The 23566-nt window shown below is 42.8% G+C and overlaps 1 protein-coding gene across 2 annotated transcripts in view; it reads left to right on the forward strand.

Annotated features, from left to right (window-relative positions):
- The window catches only part of cnksr2a (connector enhancer of kinase suppressor of Ras 2a), a 371916-nt gene that overhangs the window by 136655 nt on the left and 211695 nt on the right, over nucleotides 1–23566 (forward strand). For both annotated transcript variants that reach the window (XM_052013677.1, XM_052013679.1), the window contains exon 5: nucleotides 2643–2684. In XM_052013677.1, the coding sequence (XP_051869637.1) occupies nucleotides 2643–2684 (42 nt within the window). The remainder of the gene's footprint in view (nucleotides 1–2642; nucleotides 2685–23566) is intronic.

Consider the following 23566-nt stretch of genomic DNA (forward strand, 5'->3'; position numbering starts at 1 on the left):
GCAGAATTGTGGATAATGAGGAAGGTTGTCAATGAATACAGCAGGATACAGATCAATTGGAAATATCAGTTGGATCTTGGAGTACAAGTCCATAGGTCCCTGAAGATGGCAACACCAGTGGATAGGGTGCTAAGGAATGAGTACGGCATGCTTTCCTTCATCAGTTGGTGCATTGTATATGAAAGTTGGGAAGTCAGGTTGCTGCTGTATGAAACTTTGGTTAGGCCGCGCTTGGAGTATTTGTGCAGTCCTGATAGGATGTGGAGGCCTTGGAGAGGGTGCCGAAGCAGTTCGCCAGGATGTTGCCTGGATTGAAGAGTATTAGCTACATGGAAAGGTTGGATAAACTTGTATTGTTTCCTCTGGAGCATTGGAGGCTGAGGGGCAACCTGATAGAAATATATAAAGTTATGAGAGGCATAGGTAGGGTGGATAGAGTCTTTTTCCCAGGCTGGAAATGTCAAATACTCAAGGGAATAGTTTAAAGTGAGAAGGGGGAAGTTTAAAGAAGATGTATGAGGTTACCCAGAGAGTGTGAGTGCCTGAAATGCGCTGCTGGGAGGGGGGGGGGGCGAGGTTGGTGGAAGCAGATATGATAGCAACATTCAGGAGTCATTTAGACAGGCACATGAGCAGGCAGGGAATGGGGGGTGTGTTGGGGTGGGGGGGGTGTGGAATATAGACTGTGTGCAGGCAGATGAGATTAGTTTAAGTGTGCAAGGTAAGTATTTGAAAAGAAAGAATTTGCAGCCTATGGTGTGAGGATGCAGGAAATGGGACTAGCTGGATTGCTGGTACACACTCAGTGAGCAGAATGGCCTCCTTCCATGCTGTAAACCTTCTGTGATTATTGCCTTGAAATCATTCTTGGGCATGACTTGGGCATATGAGGGTCATGATTATTGCAAAAAAAACTATGACGGGGGGCCGACACCTGCACAAGGCTGATTCACATCCGGAGCTGCACGATCCAACATTCTAGGCAGGGGCTTCAGCAGGAATTGGGCACAAGCAGTTCAAAACATGCACAAAATGACTTTCATTTGCAATTTACGCATTACAGAGACAAATAATTAAGGTCCAATTCATGATCATGATTACTTGATAGCCAAACTACCAAACTCCCCACCCCAGAAAAAAATCTGCATTGAGTATTGCCTAGAAATTGGACCTTAATTATTTGTCTCTGTAATGCGTAAATTGCAAATGAAAGTCACTTTGTGCATGTTTTGAACTGCTTGTGCCCAATTCCTGCTGAAGCCCCTGCCTAGAATGTTGGATCGTGCAGCTCCGGATGTGAATCAGCCTCGTGCAGGTGTCGGCTCCCTGTCATAGTTTTTTTGCAAGTGATGATGTCATCCATATGCGTGGTGCTCTTGTACTTCCATTCCAACAGAAATTAGATTGAGGTGACTCAGCCCATAACCTCACAGTGAAACAAGAAGCAAAATATAGAGCAAGACAAGAACTCTGTGCGAATTAGAGGGTCCCCACTGAGACTTTAATAAGCATTGACTCCTCATTTTTATTTGCTGATCTTTACACCACAGGCAGCACTGACTCATATTGCAGTAAATATCTTTGAATTGTGCACCTCGGTGTGTTCTCAATGCTCACTGTGGTTTGGGACCAACCAAGCCATAACGGCCAATTGTGCCTCTTCATAGTGTGGGGGAGAGGTGACTTTATAAGGAAACCAAGCCCCCATTTCTCTACCACCACCACCCATATTATTCCCCACCTCCTTTGTTTTACCTCATCTTGACAGCCAGTTCATATATATGATTAATTTTGTTTTTGGACTCCATTGATTGCACAAACTTTCTGTAAGTTAATAGTTAACATTTTTGGTAGAGTTATTGAAAATATATTGTTTAATATTTTCTGGGGTATTATTTTTGCATTATGCCGACTGCTTGCTACGGCTTCTACTGGTGTATATATACGTAATTAAGTCCCACTGAAAGTAGGTGCAAACGAAGTGAAATATATTAAAGTGTCATCTTCAATAAAATTGCTATTTATCTATAGTAAAAGAGAATGTAAATGGGATCTGCAATAATGCAAAATAAGTCACTGCATTAAGCCCTCACTGCTCAATCATTTTCACTGGGACTCATGGGTTATTCAGTCCTTAACAGCTGTTGATGTACTTGTTCAAAATCATATGTACCAGCATGCATTCTCTATTTAATTAACATTAACCAACAATAAAGACAGGACATTGATCCTAATGGCATGGCTCTTGAGTTAATCAAACAAGAATTGTAATTGAGTATTTTTCCTTTGATATTCTGGACAAAACTAGTTCTTTGGATGAGTCAAGCTTTTTGATTTATACAGTTGCCTCATCAGCAGCAATACTGTGCTGTGTCTACAATACTGTTTCTGCTTTGGAAGTTCTCAAGAATTGGCAATGCTTAAGTAAACGAGGAATGTAATTTCTCTACATTGATATTTTTAAAAATAGCACTAATTGCAATTCAAGTCGTTCAAATCCATATGACAATACAATGGATTTATTTTACAAATACAGGGAAAATTCTGATCATTATTTTAGTATTTTTGTGTCCAGGATATAACTGACCATTTATCAGTATTTCATAACAACATGTGTTTAATCTTACTTTTTTTCTTGGCAGGACTGTACTGTCTATGAAACTGAAAACAAGATTCTTCATGTAGTGAGTACATTGAATTTTCATTGAGTAATATCTGAATAGTATCGACAACTTGCATTTTTATAGCCCTTTTAATGCATGGGACTTTCTTATAGTATGTGGGAAAATAACAAGAAACAAAAGACTCCAAGGCAGGGGAGAGGATTTGATGGTGGACATTTTACTGGGTTGAAAAGAGTGCTTACAGGAAGATTTTATTGGAAGACAGCTGTACAGAGCTGTTCAGAAAAGGAGTTTCAAAAACTGGGTTGGTGATGACCGGAAGATCTTATACTGATGACTGGGAAAAGTTAAAGGATTGATAAATTTTGGAGAGCAGATATGACTGACAGAGTTTGCTGTTTGAGGGAGAAGTAAGGCTGTGGAAAGATTTGAAGAGGACAAAGATTTTTATTGGATTAGATATGGTCTGGGAGGTCCATGTGGGATTTTATGTACCAGGGGATGTAGAGAGAGATATTTTGAATAAATTGGACAGTGGGGGGTGGCTGAAGGGACAGCTGGTAGAAAAGCATTGGAGTAATTGACTACATGAAAAAAAGTATGTAAAGGAAGAAAGTGAGGTGGTCCAGAGATGAGCATTGTTATGGATCTGATGCTGGATATAGAGATCTCTGCTCATGGTCAAACACACTCTTAAGTTACACGTGGATTTGCTTAGACTATGCAAGTTGCAAAGAAGGGAAATGGAAGTTAATGGCAAGGGAACTGAATGTTAATTCTGATTTCTGTAGCATTAAGAAAATTTGATCTACTCTGAGAACAGGTGTCAAGCAGGAAGTGTGATAATGTGGAAATACCTTGTGTAGAGGAGGGGTGAAGGGGTGTGAATGCAATGTGGTAAAATAGATCTGTTCTTCATCAGTTTACACATGACCTTATGCCAGTTTATCAAATGGCAAAGAGACAGCATAGATGTGAAGAGGAAGGGGGTGGAGTGGGATTCATAACTGTGCTTCAAGGGAGGGAAGAGAGGCAGTTACTGGAGGCTTGTGACATTGTTCATACAGATAGGTATAGAGCTATGGAGTTGGCCGATGAAAGGCAGACTATAGGTTATAAGAAAGAGGAACAGAATTGGACTATATGGCCACTGAAATTGCTCTACCATTCAATAAGACCCATGACCCTTAATTTCCCTACAGTTCAGAAATATATCTAGTTGAGACTTTTAAATAATGTAGGAAAATTAAAAAGGACTGGGTGGAGTGGGGGGGGGGTGGTGGCGTGGGAGCAGGGGAAATGCACCATGGTCACTTTGGTGAGATGCTCTTTGTTACTTTGGCTAGGTCCATTTTAGTGCTTTGTGATGGTTAGAAACCAGCCTGGATGGGTCTCATTCGGGAATTGTAGAAAGAATGTGCTTGTTACTGTGAGATGGCAATACTCTTGACCTAAGAGTTGAAAGGATGATTGGAACTGGAGCAATAATTAGAGAAGATGGGTGAACCAGTGATTTTGTTTTGAGTAGACAGTTGGTGGTTGTTACCTTTCTAAAAAAAAAGGATAGTTATGAAACGTTGGTGACCTTGCTGATTCTCATGAGGTTTAGTAGATACAGGTGAAAGATTAGGGGAGATGATTGGGAATAGAGGAAGAAATGGAAGGAATTGAGACAATCTTGGAATTTTGCTGTGTGCTCAGTGCAGAACCAGATCAGTCAATTTTGTATCTACTTGTGTATGTCTGGTTTAGGCTTTGGCCATTTAATAATTGGAAAATAAAGCATTCAGTATAAATAAAAATATATCTCAGCTGGCTTATATGGACAGGCTAAATGGCAGTCTCCTATGCTGTATCATTCCACTGTTCTATGGTCTGGAGTTGCCAAGTGGGTGCCCCTGCTCCTCACATTGCCCATTGTTCTGTACTGGGTATCATCTGTAAAAGCCAAACTTTCCAGTAGAGATGAGGGCCTGTGCAATGTTGTAGGTTTGTGTGGGAGAGCCAGACCAAGCCCCGTACTCAAAACTGTGAAGGAAATCTTTGATAAGTGGCAAAGCCATACCCCAGCTTCGCTGTCTGTGCAATGTGTCTGGGTGTTCCTGACCTCTAGAACATTCAAAAGCTATTTAGAACAAAGCCAGCAAATTATATTATTTTCACACAAGAGGTTAAAATCCACCTTAAAACACTTTTACTTACTTAAAAGCAATGTGTTCACCTTTCACCACACCAGCCTCAGCATCCAGCATATCATCGTTCACCTCTTCCGCCAACTCCAATTGGATCTCACCAACAGCCACACCTTCCCCTCTTCCCACTCCCTCTCCCCCCTCTACTTTCCGCTGGAACCACTGTCTGTGCAACTCCCTGGGTCGCTCATCCCATCCCACCCTCACCTCCCAGTCCCCTACACGTTCCCCTGCAACTGTAGGAGGTGCAACACTCATCTCTACACCTCCTCCCTCACCACCATCCAGGGACCTACACAGCCCTTCCAGGTGAGGCAGAGATTCACATGCACTTCCTCCAACCTTGTCTATTGCAACTGGTGTTTGCAATCTGGCCTCCTCCACATTGGTGAGACTAATCATAGACTGGGTGACCACATTGCAGAGCACCTGCGCTATATACATCATGACCATCTTGAGCTTCGGGTTGTACATCACTTCAGCTCCCCTTCCCATTCCCATTCCCACATTGACTTTGCTGGTCTTGGCCTTCTCCACTGCCACAGTGAGACCAAATGCAAAATAGAAGAACAGCAACTCATATTTCACTTGGGTAGTCTATAGCCCAATGCTATGAATATTGAATTTTCCAGTTTCAGATAACCCATTCCCCCTGTGTTCCTTTCCCACTCCCAACAGTCTACCCAAAAAGGTTCTCTCCCCCTTTGTTCACCTTTTCCAACCCCCGCCCCCCCCCCACCCATTACCTCAACTTATCTTCCTCCCCTACCTGGCTCCATCTGCCCATCACCCACATACCTATCCACCTGGGTTTCTTTTACCTTGGTTCACCTTTCCTATCCCCTTCCCCCACCTACCACCTACCACACTGTCTCTATCCTTCCCCCTCCCCTATGCCACCTGGCTCCATCTGCCTCATTTTATTTTACGTTTCCACCTATCACCTACAACCTTCTGTCTCACCCCTCCTATACACTCACTGTAGTTCTGCTACACTCTCAGTCCTGATGCAGGGTTTTGACATCAACCATCCCTTTGCCTCCACAGATGCTGCTCAACCTGCTGAGTTCGTCCAGCAGTTTGATTTTTGTTCTTGAAATGATAGTGTTTTGATTAGGTCTGGATAAATTTCATTTCAACTTTTTAATGGCAGTGTTTTATCCAGACTGAGTCACAAATTGAATCATAGGCTGATTGAATGTCTAGACATCATCTGTACTTGTTCTTTATGTGATTATTTATTTCTGTGAGATTTTGATAAAAGCATGTTCAGGACTGATGGAGATTTTTAGATTACAGAGGATCAAAGGTTATGGGGATCAGGCAGAAAAGTGGCGTTGAGGCCAGTGATCATTTCAGCTATGACCTTCCTGAATGGTGGGGTGTGGCAAGGGGTCGACTCCTCTCATTTCACACATGGAATGATGTGTGGAATGGCAATAGTTTGGTGCAAGGACATTTATAAATTATTAGCAATTACCTAGTCTCCTGTAACCAACTTAAGTATCTCCTTTTGATCTTAAATAAAATATGATCATACATGCTGTTACAAGGTTATATATTTTTATTATGCACAACAAATATTATGTTGTCTTCTGACAATTATGAAAATGCATAGAACAAAATTGGGAGGCTTAATTGACGAGAGAATTCAGTGCTTGCTCAACTGGGTCTCCCTCTGATTAATTTTCATATTCTACTAACAGATGTTTCACAGAAGACATTATCCCTACATAAATTCATTTTGATGTTGCTTTATTAGTGGCTTCTCCATCATTCCTGCTGTGGGATCCTAAAAATTGCATACAGTAATTAAAAAGCTGTAAATGTTTAACATTATTTCCTTACCCTTAAATTTAGTCCTTCAGATACAAAAACAAGTATTCTGATCCCTTTTCTTATCTTCTAGACTGCTGCTTAATGACCTGTATATGTGCACAACAAGGGTGATCTGCTTCTCCATAAAATCTTAATGTGTATTTTCTTTTTCTATTCTGACTGTTCTAAGATTTAAGATGGACATGATTTAAAATAAACTCCTAGAAGAATACTGTCCCAATTGGAGGACATCTGGAGACTCCATTCAATTAAGAAAGAGCACCATGCCAAATTCTATTTTAAATTGGCTTTGGGGGTTAATACTCTGCTGCAGTTGCTGAATATTTTAGCCTTCAGCAACTACAATTTCTGTCATTAGGCATGATCTATACAAACAAATCTAGTGGCCTATTGCTTTTTGTTTTAACTTTACCATTGTCAAATAGATGAAGATAGTTAATGTAAAGGAAAATCAAAAGGACTCTGTAGTATATTCAGCCAGTTACCAAGAAAGTTCAATGCTTTCATCCATCTGTCTAACCTTCCCTTACCTCAAAATGCAGGGTGCCTCCTTTACTACACAAAGTAGTTCAATCTAGATATTCCATGAACCATCCCTCAAACACAAGGCCAGGTTCTAGAATTAGTGGAAATTTAAAGCAGATTACCATGTTCAATTATTTAACGCCTTAAGAAGGTTAAATGTTTGGAAACCACCCACCGTGAACTTTTTCATCTCCGGATCAAACAATTCCAGATTCTTTAGCCTTGTGGTGCTGTAGATCCTTAAAGATGAATATTAGTTTGATGCTGTAGTATTATAATCATTCAGAATACAGGATCTTTCCAGGTTACGAATGATCTGACTTGTGAAAATCTGAGCTTGATGCAACTTCTCCCATATATTTTTAAAGCATTTTCAAGATTGTAATTATAATAATGTTTAATGGTATTCATTAATTACTGGATAGAGTATATATTCCATTAGTTTAAATATGGATTGGGTGATTATTCAATGAAATGAAAGAGTTATAACAAGTGTATGTAGCTACAGCAAATGGACATTTCTGACTTATGAAGAAATCAGCTGACAGACAGTTCTCCAGAAAGTAACACTTACTGTATGTAACCCAGGGACTGCCTATTCTCCAGAGCTGGCTCTCTACAGGATGGGTACCAACTGCTATCCCTCCAAGATTTGTCCTCTCACCATTTGATTAAGCAGATTGAGTTTAAATTGTTTTTTCTTATTGCTGCCACCCATTGCTCAGTGTTTTCATACTCCTGGATCCTTTAATAATTTTAGCATCTCTTATACTGCATTGTTCTGATGAAAAAAGACGCTACTTGGCATTTTTATGATTTATGTCTACACTACCTCAAACTAGACGTACGTATCCATATTCACACGTACCTAGAAATACATCTCTAGTCAGTATCATGTAATGTACTTGATAGTAGAGTCGGAGGTTGTTTCCTGCTTCTATAAATCATTAAGTTGAAGTCAGTGTAATTGATTCTGGAGAGGAGAATGAATTTCTAGGCTACAATATTTAACTGAGGTATTTTTAAGGTTTAACATAGGATCATCGTTACACTTTGGTTCACATTATGTGTCCCATGAGATCTGTATTTGGACTTGAATTGTCAAATGGGAATATAAACTCACCTTTAAACTGAGATAATGACACCATTAAAAATGTGAATAAAGCAATACAACAAATGCATTTTTGATTGAAATGTTTACACCACTTAGTATGCTATAATTTTGTCTTACATTTACTTACACGGATATTCAAGATTTTTATTCCAACACAATTTCTTCTCCATGTTATTGCAATGGAATTTTAGACAATTTTAAGAGCTTGGCCGATATATCAGCACCTAGAACTTCACCAGTTACAAGTATAAACCAGTATTGGATTTTATTTATATCAATAGATGCAAGTGCATTGCATCTCAGAACATCAGTCGTATCAAAATAATAGCACAGTTGCCCCTGCACCAGCACCTCTAAAAATAGGCTCATGTTTAATTTTAATGGTTACTTATCTGCTCCAGTCATCTTTGTTTCCCAAGATGACAACAAAATGCATTGCAAAAATATTTCATTGTCTGTTAGGAAATGGATTGTTCTACTTAGATCCTTTCTTCCATCCACTAACCTATCAGCCCAAACATCCATTCATGTATCCATCTGTGTATTCATTCATTTGTCCATCAATTCATCCTTTTGGTCATTTGTCTGTCCATTTATTTGTCCAACTGTTCATCCAGATCATAGTCATCCTGCAGTCATCCATCCATCATCCCATCCATGCTTCCATACTCCCACATATTTGTCACCTTCCCATGAGTTCTTCAAGCTATTTGTCTGTCAGTCCAGTTTCTTCATCTACCTGTCCATCCTTCTGACCATTTATCATTCTCAACTGTTCATTTACGATCAACATCAAAAAATGCTTCTCCATCCACCATGCCAGTGATCTCCTCAGAAAAATCAACCATACTAGTCAGATAAGATCTGCTTGTCACAGATCCATGTAATTCACGTTATTTAATATGCTTATTGAAGTGCACAATCACACATTAACTTTTGCATAAATGATAGATCTAACCTTTCTTGACTTCTTCTCCCTTCTTAAATGACAGAGTGGCATTTGTACTTTTACAATCCCAAAGTTTAGAACTTTGGAAAATTATGACTTTTGCATTTGCAATTTCCTCTCTGCTTCTAAGGTGCTGGTTGGAAACCATCAACCCCTGGAGCTGTGTTTTAACACTATGACTCTTACATATGATTTTCCCCTACTTATGATTTATATAATATAATTTATGCCCTTCCTTTTTAGGTTTCATTTCCTTTTTGTATGTAAAGGTCTTTAATAGGTTAACAAACATGGGTCACAAACTTTTAATATATTTATCAAAATTTTAATTTAGCCCTCAGATCCTTTGCATCTTGTTTGGGTTCATATTTCCTTCTGGTACCTTGTCTAACCTTCCTTGTCTCCTTTTTTTCCTTTTGAGAGCTCTGCCAAATTTCAACTTTTTATGTATTTCTGTACTACTTTTATTTTAGCTTGATACAATCTCTCGCCTAATTTGTTGACTGTCCTCAGGAATTGGGTCTGAAGGTGTTAAGGTCATTATGTTTGGGGTGGCACAGTGGTGCAGCTCGTAGCAACCATCTGGGATTCAATCCTGATCCCTGGTGCTGACTGAGTGGAGCTTGCACTTTCTTCCTGTAACATGTGGATTTCCTCCATGTGCTCTGGTTTTCTCCTTTGATCCCAAAAGCATGCTGGTTGGTAGGTAAATTGGCTGTAATATGTAGCTGAGTGATAAAATCTGGGAGGAGTTGAGGCTAATCTAGGAAAAATAAAATGGGATTAGTGCAGGATTAGTATAGATGGGAACTTGATGATTGGTGCAGACAAAATGGGCCAAATGACCAGTTTCCGTGCTGCAGGACTCTTTGGCCCCATGACCATACAGTCTTGGGAGCAATTCAAGCACCTGGTAAGTGGCAGACATACTTAGAGGGCATACAAACTGTGGTAAAGTATGGTTTACGGAATTTGAACATTGAGCCCTGGCATTTTTTTGCCAATTAGAATTCTTTAGTTCCCCTTCCTGTCCAGTGCCTTCTGTAAATACAGTTGCATTGGCAAACCTGGAACTCTGTGAATGCAATAAATCATTGCTGCTTCCAATTACTGACCTTTAACTGTGTGTTTGTAGAAATAGTAGTTACAGTAGTAACATTCCCTGATTTACCTTGCCAGTCACATCCTCAGGAAAAAAAAAACTCTCATTAGACCATGTCGACTCAGCCTAATTATGTCATGGTTTTTTTAAGTAAGCTGCAATCACATTTTTAATTATGGATGCAAGCATGTTACTAACATCTGATGTCAGGGAGCTGATCTGTAGTTCCCTCTGTCTCTCCTTTCTTGGGGAACAATGCTATATTTCTGGAACCACTCTGGAATTTTGGGGATTTTGGTAGATTATAATCATTGTATCTGCTGTCCCTCCAGGCACCTCTCTTAGACCCGTAGGATATAAGCCATCATATCCTGGGAATTTGCAGCTTTTGGACCTTTTATTTTCCCCAGTACATTTTCTTTACTGATAGTGATTACTTTTTATGTCCCCTACCACAAGAAGCAAAAAGCTTGTTGAGCCACGTCCTGTTTTCCTTTACCATTATTCCCTTTCTTGTGTACTTATGGAAGCTTTTACATATTTCTTTGTAAATTACTCTTGTATTCATTTTCCCATTTGGATCAATGTTTTGGACATCTCCAACAAGTAAGTACATACTTAAGATGCAGTCTTAAAATCAAATTGGCTCGCTCATAGAAGACAGAGGGTGGTGGTAGATGAGCGTATTCTGCCTGGAGGTCGGTGACCTGTGGTGTTCCGCAGGGATCTGTTCTGGGACCCCTGCTCTTTGTGATTTTTATAAGTGGCTTGGATGAGGATGTGGAAGGGTGGGTTAGTAAGTTTGCTGATGATACAAAGGTTGGTTGTGTTGTGGAAAGTGTAGAAGGTCGCTATAGATTACAACAGGATATTGATAGAATGCAGAGCTGGGCTGAGAAGTGGCAGATGGAGTTCAACCCGGAAAAGTGTGAAGTGATACACTTCGGGAGATCAAATTGGAAGGTAGAATACAAGATTAATGGCAGGACTCTTAGCAATTTGGAGGAACAGAGGGATCTTGGGGTCCACATCCATAGATCCCTCAAGGCTGCCGCGCAGGTCAATAGAGTTGTTAAGAAGGCATATGGTGTGTTGGACTTCATCAGTCGGGGGATTGAGTTCAAGAGCCGCGAGATAATGTTGCAGCTCTATAGAACTCTGGTTAGACCACACTTGGAGTATTGTGTTCAGTTCTGGTCGCCTCATTATAGGAAGGATGTGGAAGCTTTGGAGAGGATGCAGAGGAGATTTGTCAGGATGCTGCCTGGTTTGGAGAGCATGTCTTATGAGGATAGGCTGAGTGAGCTAGAGCTTTTCTCTTTGGAGAGAGGGAGGATGAGAGGTGACTTGATAGAGGTGTACAAGATGAGAAGAGGCATAGATCGAGTGGACAGTCAGAGACTTTTTCCCAGGGCGACAATGGCTAACACGAGGGGACATAATTTTAAGGTGATTGGAGGAAGATATAAAGGGGATGTCAGGGGTAATTTTTTTACACAGAGAGCGGTGGGTACGTGGAATGCACTGTTAGCAGAAGTTGTGGGGGCAAATACATTAGGGAAATTTAAGAGACTCTTGGATAGACACATGAATGATAGAGAAATGGAGGGCTATGTGGGAGGGAAGGGTTAGATAGATCTAGGAGCAGGATAAAATATCGGCACAACATTGTGGGCCAAAGGGCCTGTACTGTGCTGTAGTGTTCTATGTTCTAAAACCTTTGAATACTCAAGAGATGTATAAAGCCAGATGTGAATAATTATAATCAGTTATCAACTGTTTTATATGAATACATAAAATAATAAAATTATATTTGTTTTTTATAGTTAGAATTGCAGTTGGATAAGGAATGTGCTTCCTTTATTCAGAACAAGAATTCAGTTATAACCCTTACAAATAAATCTGATTGATTGAACTGCAATTCTTATTGAATTATATTTGAGATTTTATTATAGTACAATATTTCTATTGTCTCAGCTGGAGTCATAACTGAAACAGTGTCTACCCAATTGTTAATAAACTAAGCAAAGCTGAATAAGCTCTTTTATGAACCACTCTAACAGATGCAGTCTTCTGAAAGTCAAAATAAGTGGTGTATTTTATTTTCTTTAAGAAACAAAACATGAAAGAGATGCCAGCCAGCACCACTCAATGCTTCCCAGTGCACCCATCTCTTCCACTCTAGCCTCTGCAACTCAAACAGCATTTTATTGGTTTTCTGAAATAGTAGAGATCCAGATTCCCAGGTACAGGCTGTTACTGGGTCATGAAGGGGTTCTGTTTTTACAGATGTCCAAAATGTGACCTAAATTGTTCCTAAGTCAGAAAACACACATCACTCTATACAGTAACCATACCTCCACAGTATTATAATGAATGGTGTTGATGAAGACCAATTAACATGAACATTAACATTTATTGTCATTTCTTGCCCAGTTACAATGGTACAGAATCAGTACATTCCACACTCAATGGCTAGTTTCAATGGGCCGGGATCTCAGTGTCCGCTTGTTGTGCCTGCACCAGCGCCGTGTAGTCGATCCCTGGGGCTGAGGTGGTCACTGAGTGGATGTGGGGACGAGACAGCACGTTGGTGACCACGTTGTTCTTCCTGCAATGTGGCAGATGTCGGTGGTGAACTCCGAGATAAACGAGAGGTGCCTCTGCTGCTGAGCTGACCATGGGTCCAATACCTTTGCAAGGGCAAAGGTGAGGGGCTTGTGGTCCATATATGCGGTGAAATCCCTTCCTTCGAGGAAATACCGGAAGTGCCGGATAGCTAGGTAGACCGCTAGCAACTCCCTGTCGAAAGCGCTGTACTTCACCTCCGGTGGTCACAGGTGTCGGCTAAAAAAGGCGAGCGGTCGCCACTGGCCCTCGACGAGCTGCTCCAGGACTCCGCCGCCCGCCATGTCGGAAGCGTCGACTGTGAGTGCCGTGGGTACATCAGCTCTCGGGTGTACTAGGAGGGCCACCTTCGCCAACTCCTCTTTCATCTGCTCAAAGGCTTCCGTGGACTCCGCGTCCCATTCCACCTCCTTGGCCTTGCCGGCCATCAGACCGAACAAGGGTCTCGTGAGGCACACCGCCACCAGCACGAACCGATGGTAGAAATTCACCATCCCCACGACCTCTTGCAGGCCCTTGACCGTGCTGGGTTTGGGAAACTGGCGGATGGCCTGGACCTTGTCCGGCAGAGGGGCAGCTCCATGCTGGTTGACCCTGTGGCCCAAGAAGTCGATTTCTGTCAGCCCGAACTGGCACTTCGCTGGGTTGATTGCCAGTCCGTGGTCACTCAGGCTCCGGCAGAGCTGGCGCAAATGTGCCACGTGCTCTTTGCGTGACTTGCTGGCCACCAGGATGTCGTCTAGGTAGATGACGACGAAATCCAGGCCTTGCCCAACCGAGTCCATCAGCCTCTGGAAAGTCTGAGCGGCGTCCTTGAGGCCAAAGGGCATCCTTAGGAATTCAAACAGCCCGAAAGGGGTGATGAGGGCTGTCTTGGGCACACCGTCGGGGTGCACGGGGATCTGATGGTAACCCCAGACCAGGTCGATTTTTTGAAAAGATGGTCGCCCCGTGGAGGTTGGCTGTGAAATCCTGGATGTGAGGCACTGGGTATCTGTCGGCGGTTGTGGCGTTGTTGAGCCTCCTGTAGTCCCCGCAGGGCCTCCAACCTCCTGCAGACTTGGGCACTGTGTGCAGCAGCGATGCCCAAGGGCTGTCCGAGCGGCGGATGATCCCCATCTCCTCCATCTTCCGGAACTCCTCCTTGGTGAGGTGGAGCTTGTCGGGTGGAAGCCTACGGGCCCGGGCGTGCAGCGGTGGTCCTTGTGTGGGAATGTGGTGCTGCACGCCGTGCTTGGAACTGGTAGTGGAGAACTGTGGGGTGATGATGGAGGGGAAATCCGCCAGCACCCTGGCGAACTCGTCACCCGAGAGTGTGAAGGAGTCCAGGTGGAGGGCCGGGAACTGGGCTTCCTGGAGCTGGAAGGTTTGGAAAGTCTCGGCGTGGACCAAACGCCGGCCTTTCATCGACCTGAAGGCGGTTGGCCAGTAGGAAATCTGCCCCTAGTAACGGGTGCGACACCGCTGCTACCGTGAAGGTCCAGGTATAACAGCTGGGGCCGAAATGCAGTGGGATGGTACGCGAGCCGTACGTCCAGATGGTGGTGCCGTTCGCGGCGAAGTTGGGGCCACGGTACAGGTGTCCATGTTTGAGGGGAGAAGGACTCTGATCTCGGCCCCGGTGTCCACCAGGAAACGTCGCCCGGAGTGTCGGTCCCAGAGGAACAGGAGGCTGTTGCGATGGCTAGCCGTCGAAGCCACTAGCGATGGCTGGCCCCGGCGCTTCCCGGAAAGGCACACGGTGGACGGCAGCGGCGCGCGTTTGACCCCCACCTCTAATGGTAAAAGCACCATTGGTCCGAACCCTCATCTTTGTCCCCCGTGGGTCTCGGCAGTTTCGGTTGTGGGGTCTTGGCCTTAGGCTGCGCGGTCGTGGTTAGGCAGATGAAAGCCACTCCCCGCTGCTTACTTTGCCACAAAATGTCCGTCCTGGCCGCGAGGCTGTGCGGGTCGCTGAAATCTTCACCCGCAAGGAGGAGGCGAATGTCCTCTGGCAGTTGCTCGAGGAGCAGCTGCTCGAATAGGAGGCAGGGCTCATGGCCATCCATGAGCGCCAGCATGTTGTCCATCAGCTCGGATGGCTTGCGGTCACCCAGGCCGTCCATGCGCAGAAGCCGCGCGGCTCGCTCGCGGCGGGAGAGTCCAAAAGTGCGGAGGAGGAGTGCCTTGAGCTTAGTGTACCTGTCCTCCGTAGGTGGATGGTGCAGGAAGTCGATGATCCGGACTGCCATGTCCTGGTCGAGCGCGCTGACCACGTAGTAGTACTGTGTGGCATTGGCTGTAATGCCTCGGATACTGAACTGGGCCTCAGCCTGCTCGAACCAAACGTGGGGCTGAGTGGCCCAGAAAGTCGGGAGCTTGAGTGAGACTGCATTGTGCGAGTCGTTGGGATTCATGTTGCAGGTTCCAGATGCCGTCTGGGAGTGTTGGGGTCACCAAATGTAGCTGTACGCGGCGCGTGGCAGAAAAGAAAACGCAGAGACGTGGAGGCTGGACTGGAGCACACGTTACTGACCAAAAAACAAAGCGCGCGCGCTCGCAAAAGGACCCGAGAGGCTCTCTGGCGGAAGTGACATGAGGCCCCTGCCAGAAGACCCGCCCTGTGGTTAGTCGATGTCACGCTCCCGCGCATGCGCCTGTGGCCGCTGATGGCAGTTCGAGTTCTGCGGGTCCGGGCCGCTACACCATCTTCATTTTTCTTGGAAAAGGAGCCTCCAAGGGGAATTTTTGGTATCTGTAGACATATCCATGGACTCCTGTAATGCCTCTGTGAGCTGAAGGCTCTCTCATTTATTAGATTATTTGATGACATAATTAATGGCAGCATCTGGAAGAACTTTGGATGTAAATATTGGATAAATTTAGGCACAATATTGCAAAGTGTGGATGAAGTATCTGCATTATTGACTCCTCAGTTAGGCATAAATTGTTATATTTGGCAATTCTTTAAATTTTGTTCCCACAAAATAAAGTGGGACCACTTATAGACAAGATTTTGTTTTACTCAGTATTTTTCAGAGGGATGCCACAGTTCATTTCAGTTAAGAAGGAGGGAGTTATGGATGAATTCAAGCTTGGATGAAGGATTACAGAATAAATGGGTGAGAATGGGAATTAAAGATAAGGTTAAAGAGGTGGTTTAAGGGGGATATTTAAAAGCATGGAGAAAAATGACAAGGCAGAGGGAGACGGATAACATCCAAAAACAGCAGATTGTTGGCTGAACAATCAGCTACAGCTGTCAATAAAGACTGAGAAATTCGGGGAAATGGACGATCTAAAGAATTTGAGTCAGGACGAGGTGACTGCAGTTAGACACTGGAGCAGTCAAGTCTTAAGATTTTGAAGGTGGACAGTGCTCCATTTTTATTAATGGAGCAGGTTTAGCGAACAACCAGCATGCAGGATTTTGAGAGGGTAACTAGGCTTCTCAAGTATTAATGCATTAGTTGACTTTTTCCATTACTCGAACCAGCCAAGTGTGCAATTTTATGAGCTGGGAGTTTGCTGTGTTTGATTGGCACAGAGGTGACTAGTTCAGGTAAACCTCTCTCTAGCATGGATATCCTTGGCCTGCTTGCTGCCTTCACCCAGTACAGCTGCAGAGATTAATTGTCTTGTGTTCAGATGTGTACTTCCAGTTCTGCACTATACATTGGACATCTAACTTTTGTGGATCAACAGTGATCTTTTGATTGTCTAGTAAAATACCACATTGTACCTAGAACAGAGTTCAACTAAATCATGAATTTGAGAGGGTGGAACCAAATATTGGGAGGAGAGCACTGTGGAAAAACACACAAGCACACAAATTAGGAGTGGGAGTAGCCCACTACCCCTCGAACCTCCTTTGCCACTCAGGAGTATAATGTCAACTCTGCATTTTACCCATCCCCTGATAACCTTTCACCCCCTTCCTTATCAAGGTTTTTCTCTCCACAGATGCTGCCTGTAATTTTCGTTTCAATTTTCATTCTGAAATGCTAATTTTGTTTTTTTTATATAAACTACTGCAGGTTTTCAGGTTATGCCATCTGATAAACCACGACTGGAATAGAGATTGAAAGAGTTTGTCAATAGCATGACAGAGTGTTACACTTCTCCCAAAAGTCAACAATGAGATGTAAATTGTGGAATTTGGTGATTATTCAGTGACCTGACAAGCTAACAGAATGATGTTAAAAGTTGGCCTAAACCAGTCTGAGAATGGGCACACACATGGGTCTGCATATGCTGTAAACTGCAGCTAAAAACAAATTGCTAGAGGAACTCAGCAGGTCAGGCAGCATTTGTGGAGGCAGAGGGATGGTCGATGTTAAGGGTTGAGTCCCTACATCAGGACTGAAAGTGGACATTTGTGCCAACCTGACTGTTAAATGAAAATAATGAAATGAATTTTCTGTTTGTTCAGTGATTGATCAACGTAGAAAGTATGCTTTAAAGTGGATTATTATCTGAGAAATTGGCCCTGTTAAAAGCTTTAATGCTTGCAGTTCATTTTTTTTTCCGAAGTAGTTTGACATTTCTGATCTCAGCTTGAATATATTACCAAAGATAATGTTACAAGGTTTAGTAAGACCTACAGACAGAGCTGGTTATTCAGAGTAATGAGGGGGAACATCATTCTCAAAGTGATTCACAGAAGTTAAATGTCATTAAGGATTAGTTATCTAAAGATGGTGTTAAATTCCAAAGTAATATTACTCATTCTAATGAAATTTGAGGAATTGAAACAAGATAGATTGTCCTGAGCAATGGAAATTAAATACAGTAAGTCCTGGAATGATTTATCAGTCACAGAATTTTATCACACACAAAGTTAAAGGAGAGAAAAAGAATACTTGGCAAGGGGTGGGAAAGGAATCCTTTTGAGCTGGGAAGCCAACAATGATGACTCAGTACAATAAAGGACTTTCTAAGTAGTATCACATCAATAGGTCTCTGTAGCCCCAGTAGTGGCTTATGTGTTTTATCCGACATCGCATCATTTTATGAAGGACTGTTCACACTGTCATAAAAGCGGTCTAGCAACTAGTGGAGACTGATGGCATAACCACAGAGAACTTGTGGTTTTTAAAAAAAACAAAATTAGCTTCTCAGATTGGAAGTTAAAACAGAAATTAAAGGCAGCATCTGTGGTGAGAGAAACAGTCAGCGTTTCAGATTCATACCTTTTCATCACAACAGGTTTGATGAAATGTCATCAGACTGATTGAATTTTGTTTCTATCTTCACGGATGCTGCCTGAGTAGCTGAGAATTTCCAACATTTTAAGAGATTGTGATGTCTTGGACAATACAAGCCTTTCGTGAGATGGTCTTTCTGAAATTCATACATTTCTAAGAGATTAATTTTAGGACTGCACTATTTATAAGTAATTCATGTAGGTGAGATAATTGTACTTACTCTGTATTAATATCACAGGGTAACAGTATTCCATTTCAAAATACACTGAAAATTCAAAGTCAAGGTGCCCACATATTAGAGCCAAAAGGACTAGGAGTACAAGTGCAGAAATTGTTGAAAGCAGCATCACAGGTAGACAAGGTGGTGAAAAAGAAATTTAGGACTCTCGCCTTCATCAGTCAGGGCATTAAGTGTAGGAGTTGGGACATTATGTTGAAGTTGTATAAGTTGTTGGTGAGGCCACACTTGGAGTACTGTGTACGGTATTGATCACCCAGTTATCGGAAAGACGTGGTTAAACTGGAAAGAGTGTAGAGAAGATTCACAAGGAGTGTTGCCAGAACTAGAGGGCCTGAATTATAGGGAGAGGTTGGCCAGGCAAGGTCTTTATTTCTTGGAACATAAGAGAATGAGGGACGACCTTATAGAAGTATTTAAAATTATAAGAGGCATTGATAAGGTTGATGGTAAGAGTCTTTTCCCCAGGGTAGGGGAATCCAAAACTAGAGGGCATAGGTTTACGGTGAGAGGGAAAAGATTTAAAAGGGACCTGAGGGGCAACTTTATCATGCAGAGGGTGGTGAGTATATGGAATGAGCTGCCGGAGGAGGTGGTTGAGGAAGGTACAATGGTATCATTTAAGAAGCACTTGGATAGGTACATGGAGAGGCGGGGCTTAGAGGGATATGGGCTGAACACAGGAAATGAGCACTAGCTGGGTAGGCACCATGGTCAGCAAGGTTGAGCCACAGGGCTTGTTTCTGTGCTGTATTGCTCTATGACTCCTTGACGACAGGCTGAAATTATTCCCAGTACTACTGAATGGCATGCACTGTGACATCAAATGCTCATTTGCCCTTGCTTGTGCAAAATTCTACTGCACCTGCAAGGCCTAAGTGAACATTGAGGCAAGTCTTAATTCGGAGAGTGAAAGTCAATTTCAAGATAGTTAAAGGAGTTTTACTATTTAATGAAAGTCCTGATATACATGTAGTATTTTAAACAGACAGTTGGACCCTTAGCATTATCAGATAGTACTAGAGGTGTACTAGTTCCCTGCCTTCCAGTGTAGTTCCTTAACTAGGCTCTCTGTGGTCTTTCAAGGAATCTGTCTGCATCGCAGAGTAAGAATGAAATTTAGCGAGTATAATTATTGCAAGTCATCAAGTATTGGTATTGGTTTATTATTGTCACGTGTACCGAGGTACAGTGAAAAACCTGTCTTGAATACCATTCATACAGATCAATTCATTACACAGTGCTTTGAGGTAGTACAGGGTAAAACAATAACAGAATGCAGAATAAAGTGTAACAGCTACAGAGAAAGTGCAGTACAGGTAGACAATAAGGTGCAAGGTCATAACAAGGTAGATTGTGAGGTCAAGAGTCCATCTTATCATACTAGGGAACTGTTCAATAGTCTTGTAACAGCGGAATAGATGCTGTCCTTGAGCCTGGTGGTATGTTCCCTCAGGCTCCTGTATCTTCTGCCTGATGGGAGAGGGGAGAAGAGAGAATGATCCGGGTGGGTGGGGTCTTTGATTATGCTGGCTGTTTCACCAAGGCAGTGAGAAATATAGACAGAGTCCATGGAGGGGAGGCTGGTTTCCATGATTTGCTGGGCTGCGTCCACAACTCTCTACCGGTTTTTGCGGTCCCAGGCAGAGCAGTTGCCATACTAAGCAGTGATGCATCCAGATAGGATACTTTCTATGGTGCAGCAATAAAAATTGGTGAGTGTCAAAGGAGACATGCCAAATTTCTTTAGCTTCCTGAGGAAGTAGAGGCACTGTTGAGTTTTCTTGGCTGTGGTGTCTACGTGGTTGGACCAGGACAGGCTATTGGTACAATTGGAGATGTGGCATAATTCCTATAGAAAGACCAGCATTTATAGCATATGATAATATGCCACTGCAGCTCTCCCCCTCTCTGATGGATATAAATGTCCACAGGTCCACCTCCTGTTGCTGGCACACCACCCTTTCCCATTCCTCATTGTACCATCCATACTCTGTCTCAGGAAAGAACCATTCTGATTCTGGGGCCTTCCATATATTGAACAGATCCAGTGGCCAGATTGTAGATATTGAGCAGTATTATGCTTGATCTGCTTGGGCTTCAGGCACTGGGACCTGTGGCCCCGCCCCAGCACCAGCCTGCTGGCCATTGACAGAGAGTTGCTGTCAGTGACATCTTCCATCCTCATTAACTGTTTTTGAATATTCAGTGACATTAAAAAATGTTTCTATGAATTTAAATATTTTTTTAAAACTTAGTTAAAAACAAAAAGTTATGACTTTAATTAAACTATATTGAACTGCAGTAAACCAATTAAATCCTAACCATAAATAAATAGGTACATATATATTGAATTGAAGAAAAATAAACAAAAAACATACTCCGAATTTAGCTTTTTCATGAAGGTCAGTCACCCCATTCATGTGACTGGTAGAAAGTCAAGGATTGGATGCAACGTGTGTTTGTCAACTCCGTTCGGTACAATCTGGCACTTCCACAAGATCCAGTAACAGGGCAGAAGATTAGACACATAGCATCTGACCTGAGGTACTTTGCTGAAAGTGGCGTCACAAGTAGATAGGGTGGGGAAGAAGGCCTTTGGCACACTGTCTTCGTCAGTCGGGGCATTGAGTATTGGAGTTGGAATGTTATGTAGCAGTTGTACAAGACATTGGTGTTGCCACACCTAAAGTATTGCTTAAGTTTTGGTTACCCTGTTATAGGAAAGACGTCATTAAGCTGGAAAGAATGCAAAGAAGATTTACAAAGATGTTGCCAGGACTTGAGGGCCTGAGTTATAGGGAGAGATTGGGCAGGCCAGGGCTTTATTCCTTGGAGCACATGAGACTGAGGGGTGACCTGAAAGAGGTGTATAAAATCATGAGGGGCATAGATAGGGTGAATGCATGCCATCTTTTTTCCCAGGGAAAGGGAATGAAAAAATAGAGGGCATAATTTTAATGTGATAGAAGGATTAAAAGAGACCTGAGGGGCAACTTCTGCATGCAGAGGGTGGTTCATACTGTATATATTGAATGAGCTGCCAGAGGAAGTGGTTGAGGCAGGTACAGAACAACATTTAAAAGCTATTTGGACCAATGCACGGACAGGAAAGGTTCAGAGGGAAACATGGGCATCTGGGACTACATTAAATGGGCATCTTAGTTGGTATGGATGAGTTGGTCCTAAGGGCCTGTTTCCATGCTGTATTAATCTTTGGCACTTTCACCTCCAGCACACCTCTGACCCCCTACATTGTAATGTGCAGGTGTGGAGATTCTGTTTTGAACTGCGGCATTTTATATGTCTTTACAACTGTCTGAGACTCACTCTTCCTTATTACTGTTTCCTTCTGTCCTACGTTCCCCTTTCTCAGCCTCTGAACCTTTCTGTCTTCAGTCTCCACCTCCCCCCCCCCCCCCCACCCCCCCCCCCCCCCCCCCCCCCCCCCCCCCCCACTTCCTGTTCCAGTTATTTACACTTGCCTTTCTTGGCCTATTGTCTTCACTTGATCTTGAGTCACCATGTACAGCGCCAGCGCAGATTGACCAATTGTAGTACAACTCTAATCCAGAAGATTTGTGGCAAAAAAAATGCCAAAATTGAACCTTACTTATATATGCATCCTGATAACATTTAATATACAGTGTGGCATACAGAAGGTTTTGCCACACTGCACATATTGAATGGCAAGCCCCCAGCATCTTACCTCCATCCTGTAAATTTGGTATGTCATAGGTTTTTCAACACAGCTGTGAAAGATAGTTAATTCAGAAACACTGTCAGTCAGGAAATGCTAGTTAATTGCCAGTGCCACTTTTAATGATTGAAAATTCTCTTGAGTATAGAAGATTAAGGGTTGATCTAATTGAAGTGTTAATGATGAGTGAAAGATTTAATTAGGTTGATAAAGAGAGACGACTGCCTCTGATGGAGATCTGGAACAAGGGGCTGTGATCTTAAAATTAGAGCTGGGTTGTTTAAGCAGTGAGGTCAGGTAACACTTTTGTGTTCAAAGGGTAGTGAAAATGTGGAACTGCATTCCTGGAAAGACTACTGAGTCTGGGTAAACTGAACGTATAAAAACTGAGCATGACAGATTGTTAATAGGTAAGAGTATGAAGGAACCAAGGCGTGTAATTGGATTTGAGATACAGACCAGCTAATTAAATAAAAGGGCTCTAGGGACGAAATGGCTCTTCTCATGTTTGTTGATGGTTTGCGTTCCTGTGGTATTAAAATGTGAACAGTGGTATTGCGGGTTATTGGAAACTACTTAAAGTTGAAGGATTACTTTGAATTCTGAGTTGGTCATAAGGTTACACTCTAAACAGTGTCCAGTATTCATATGACATTGCTCCTCATTCTGTTGAATGGCTATGAACAGTTCTTGAAATAATTAGGAGGTGACAGCCAGTGGCTTGAACAACAGGTGAAGACTATCAATGACTCAGAGCAGTTGGTTCAGACGAAAGTACTGATGAGCACAGACTGGTATTGCTCTGACAGATGCACCTTTAAACCACGCTTATAGTTTTGTTGTGAAGTGCTGCAGTCGGGAAATCTCACAGCTAGAGTTTGCCTAATGTTGACAGCTGTGTCTTTAGAGTTGCAGCTTCAGAATTCAGGATACTGTAGAGTATATTTATAAAATGAGAAAGGGGAAGATGAAACTGACAGTGAAGGTATTCAGTTGCAAATACCAATCAATCTTCAGTGGTGAACTGGTACTGAGATGGTACCAGCAGGTCTTGCGTTGTGTTACAAACTGAAAAATGTCTCTGACTGCTGAGGGTGGCACGGTAATGTAGCTGCTGGCATAACGCTATTACAGCACCAGCAACCCGGGTTCAATTCCGCCGCTGTCTGTAAGGAGTTTTTACGTTCTCCCCGTGTCTGCGTGGGTTTCCTCTGGGTGCTCCGGTTTCCTCCCACATTCCAACGGCGTACAGGTTAGGAGCTGTGGGCATGCTATGTTGGCGCTGGAAGAGTGGCGACACTTGTGGGATGCCCCCAGCACATTCTCAGTAATGCAAAAAGACCCATTTCACTGTGTGTTTCGATGTACATGTGACTAATAAATAAATAAATCTACATTTGTGAGTAATTTGTGCAAAATTATATTGGATAGGGCAACTGGGGTACTTTTGCCCCAGCCCAAGTTCAGTT

The sequence above is a fragment of the Pristis pectinata genome, chromosome 4, assembly GCF_009764475.1.
Source record: "Pristis pectinata isolate sPriPec2 chromosome 4, sPriPec2.1.pri, whole genome shotgun sequence".
NCBI lineage: Eukaryota > Metazoa > Chordata > Chondrichthyes > Rhinopristiformes > Pristidae > Pristis > Pristis pectinata.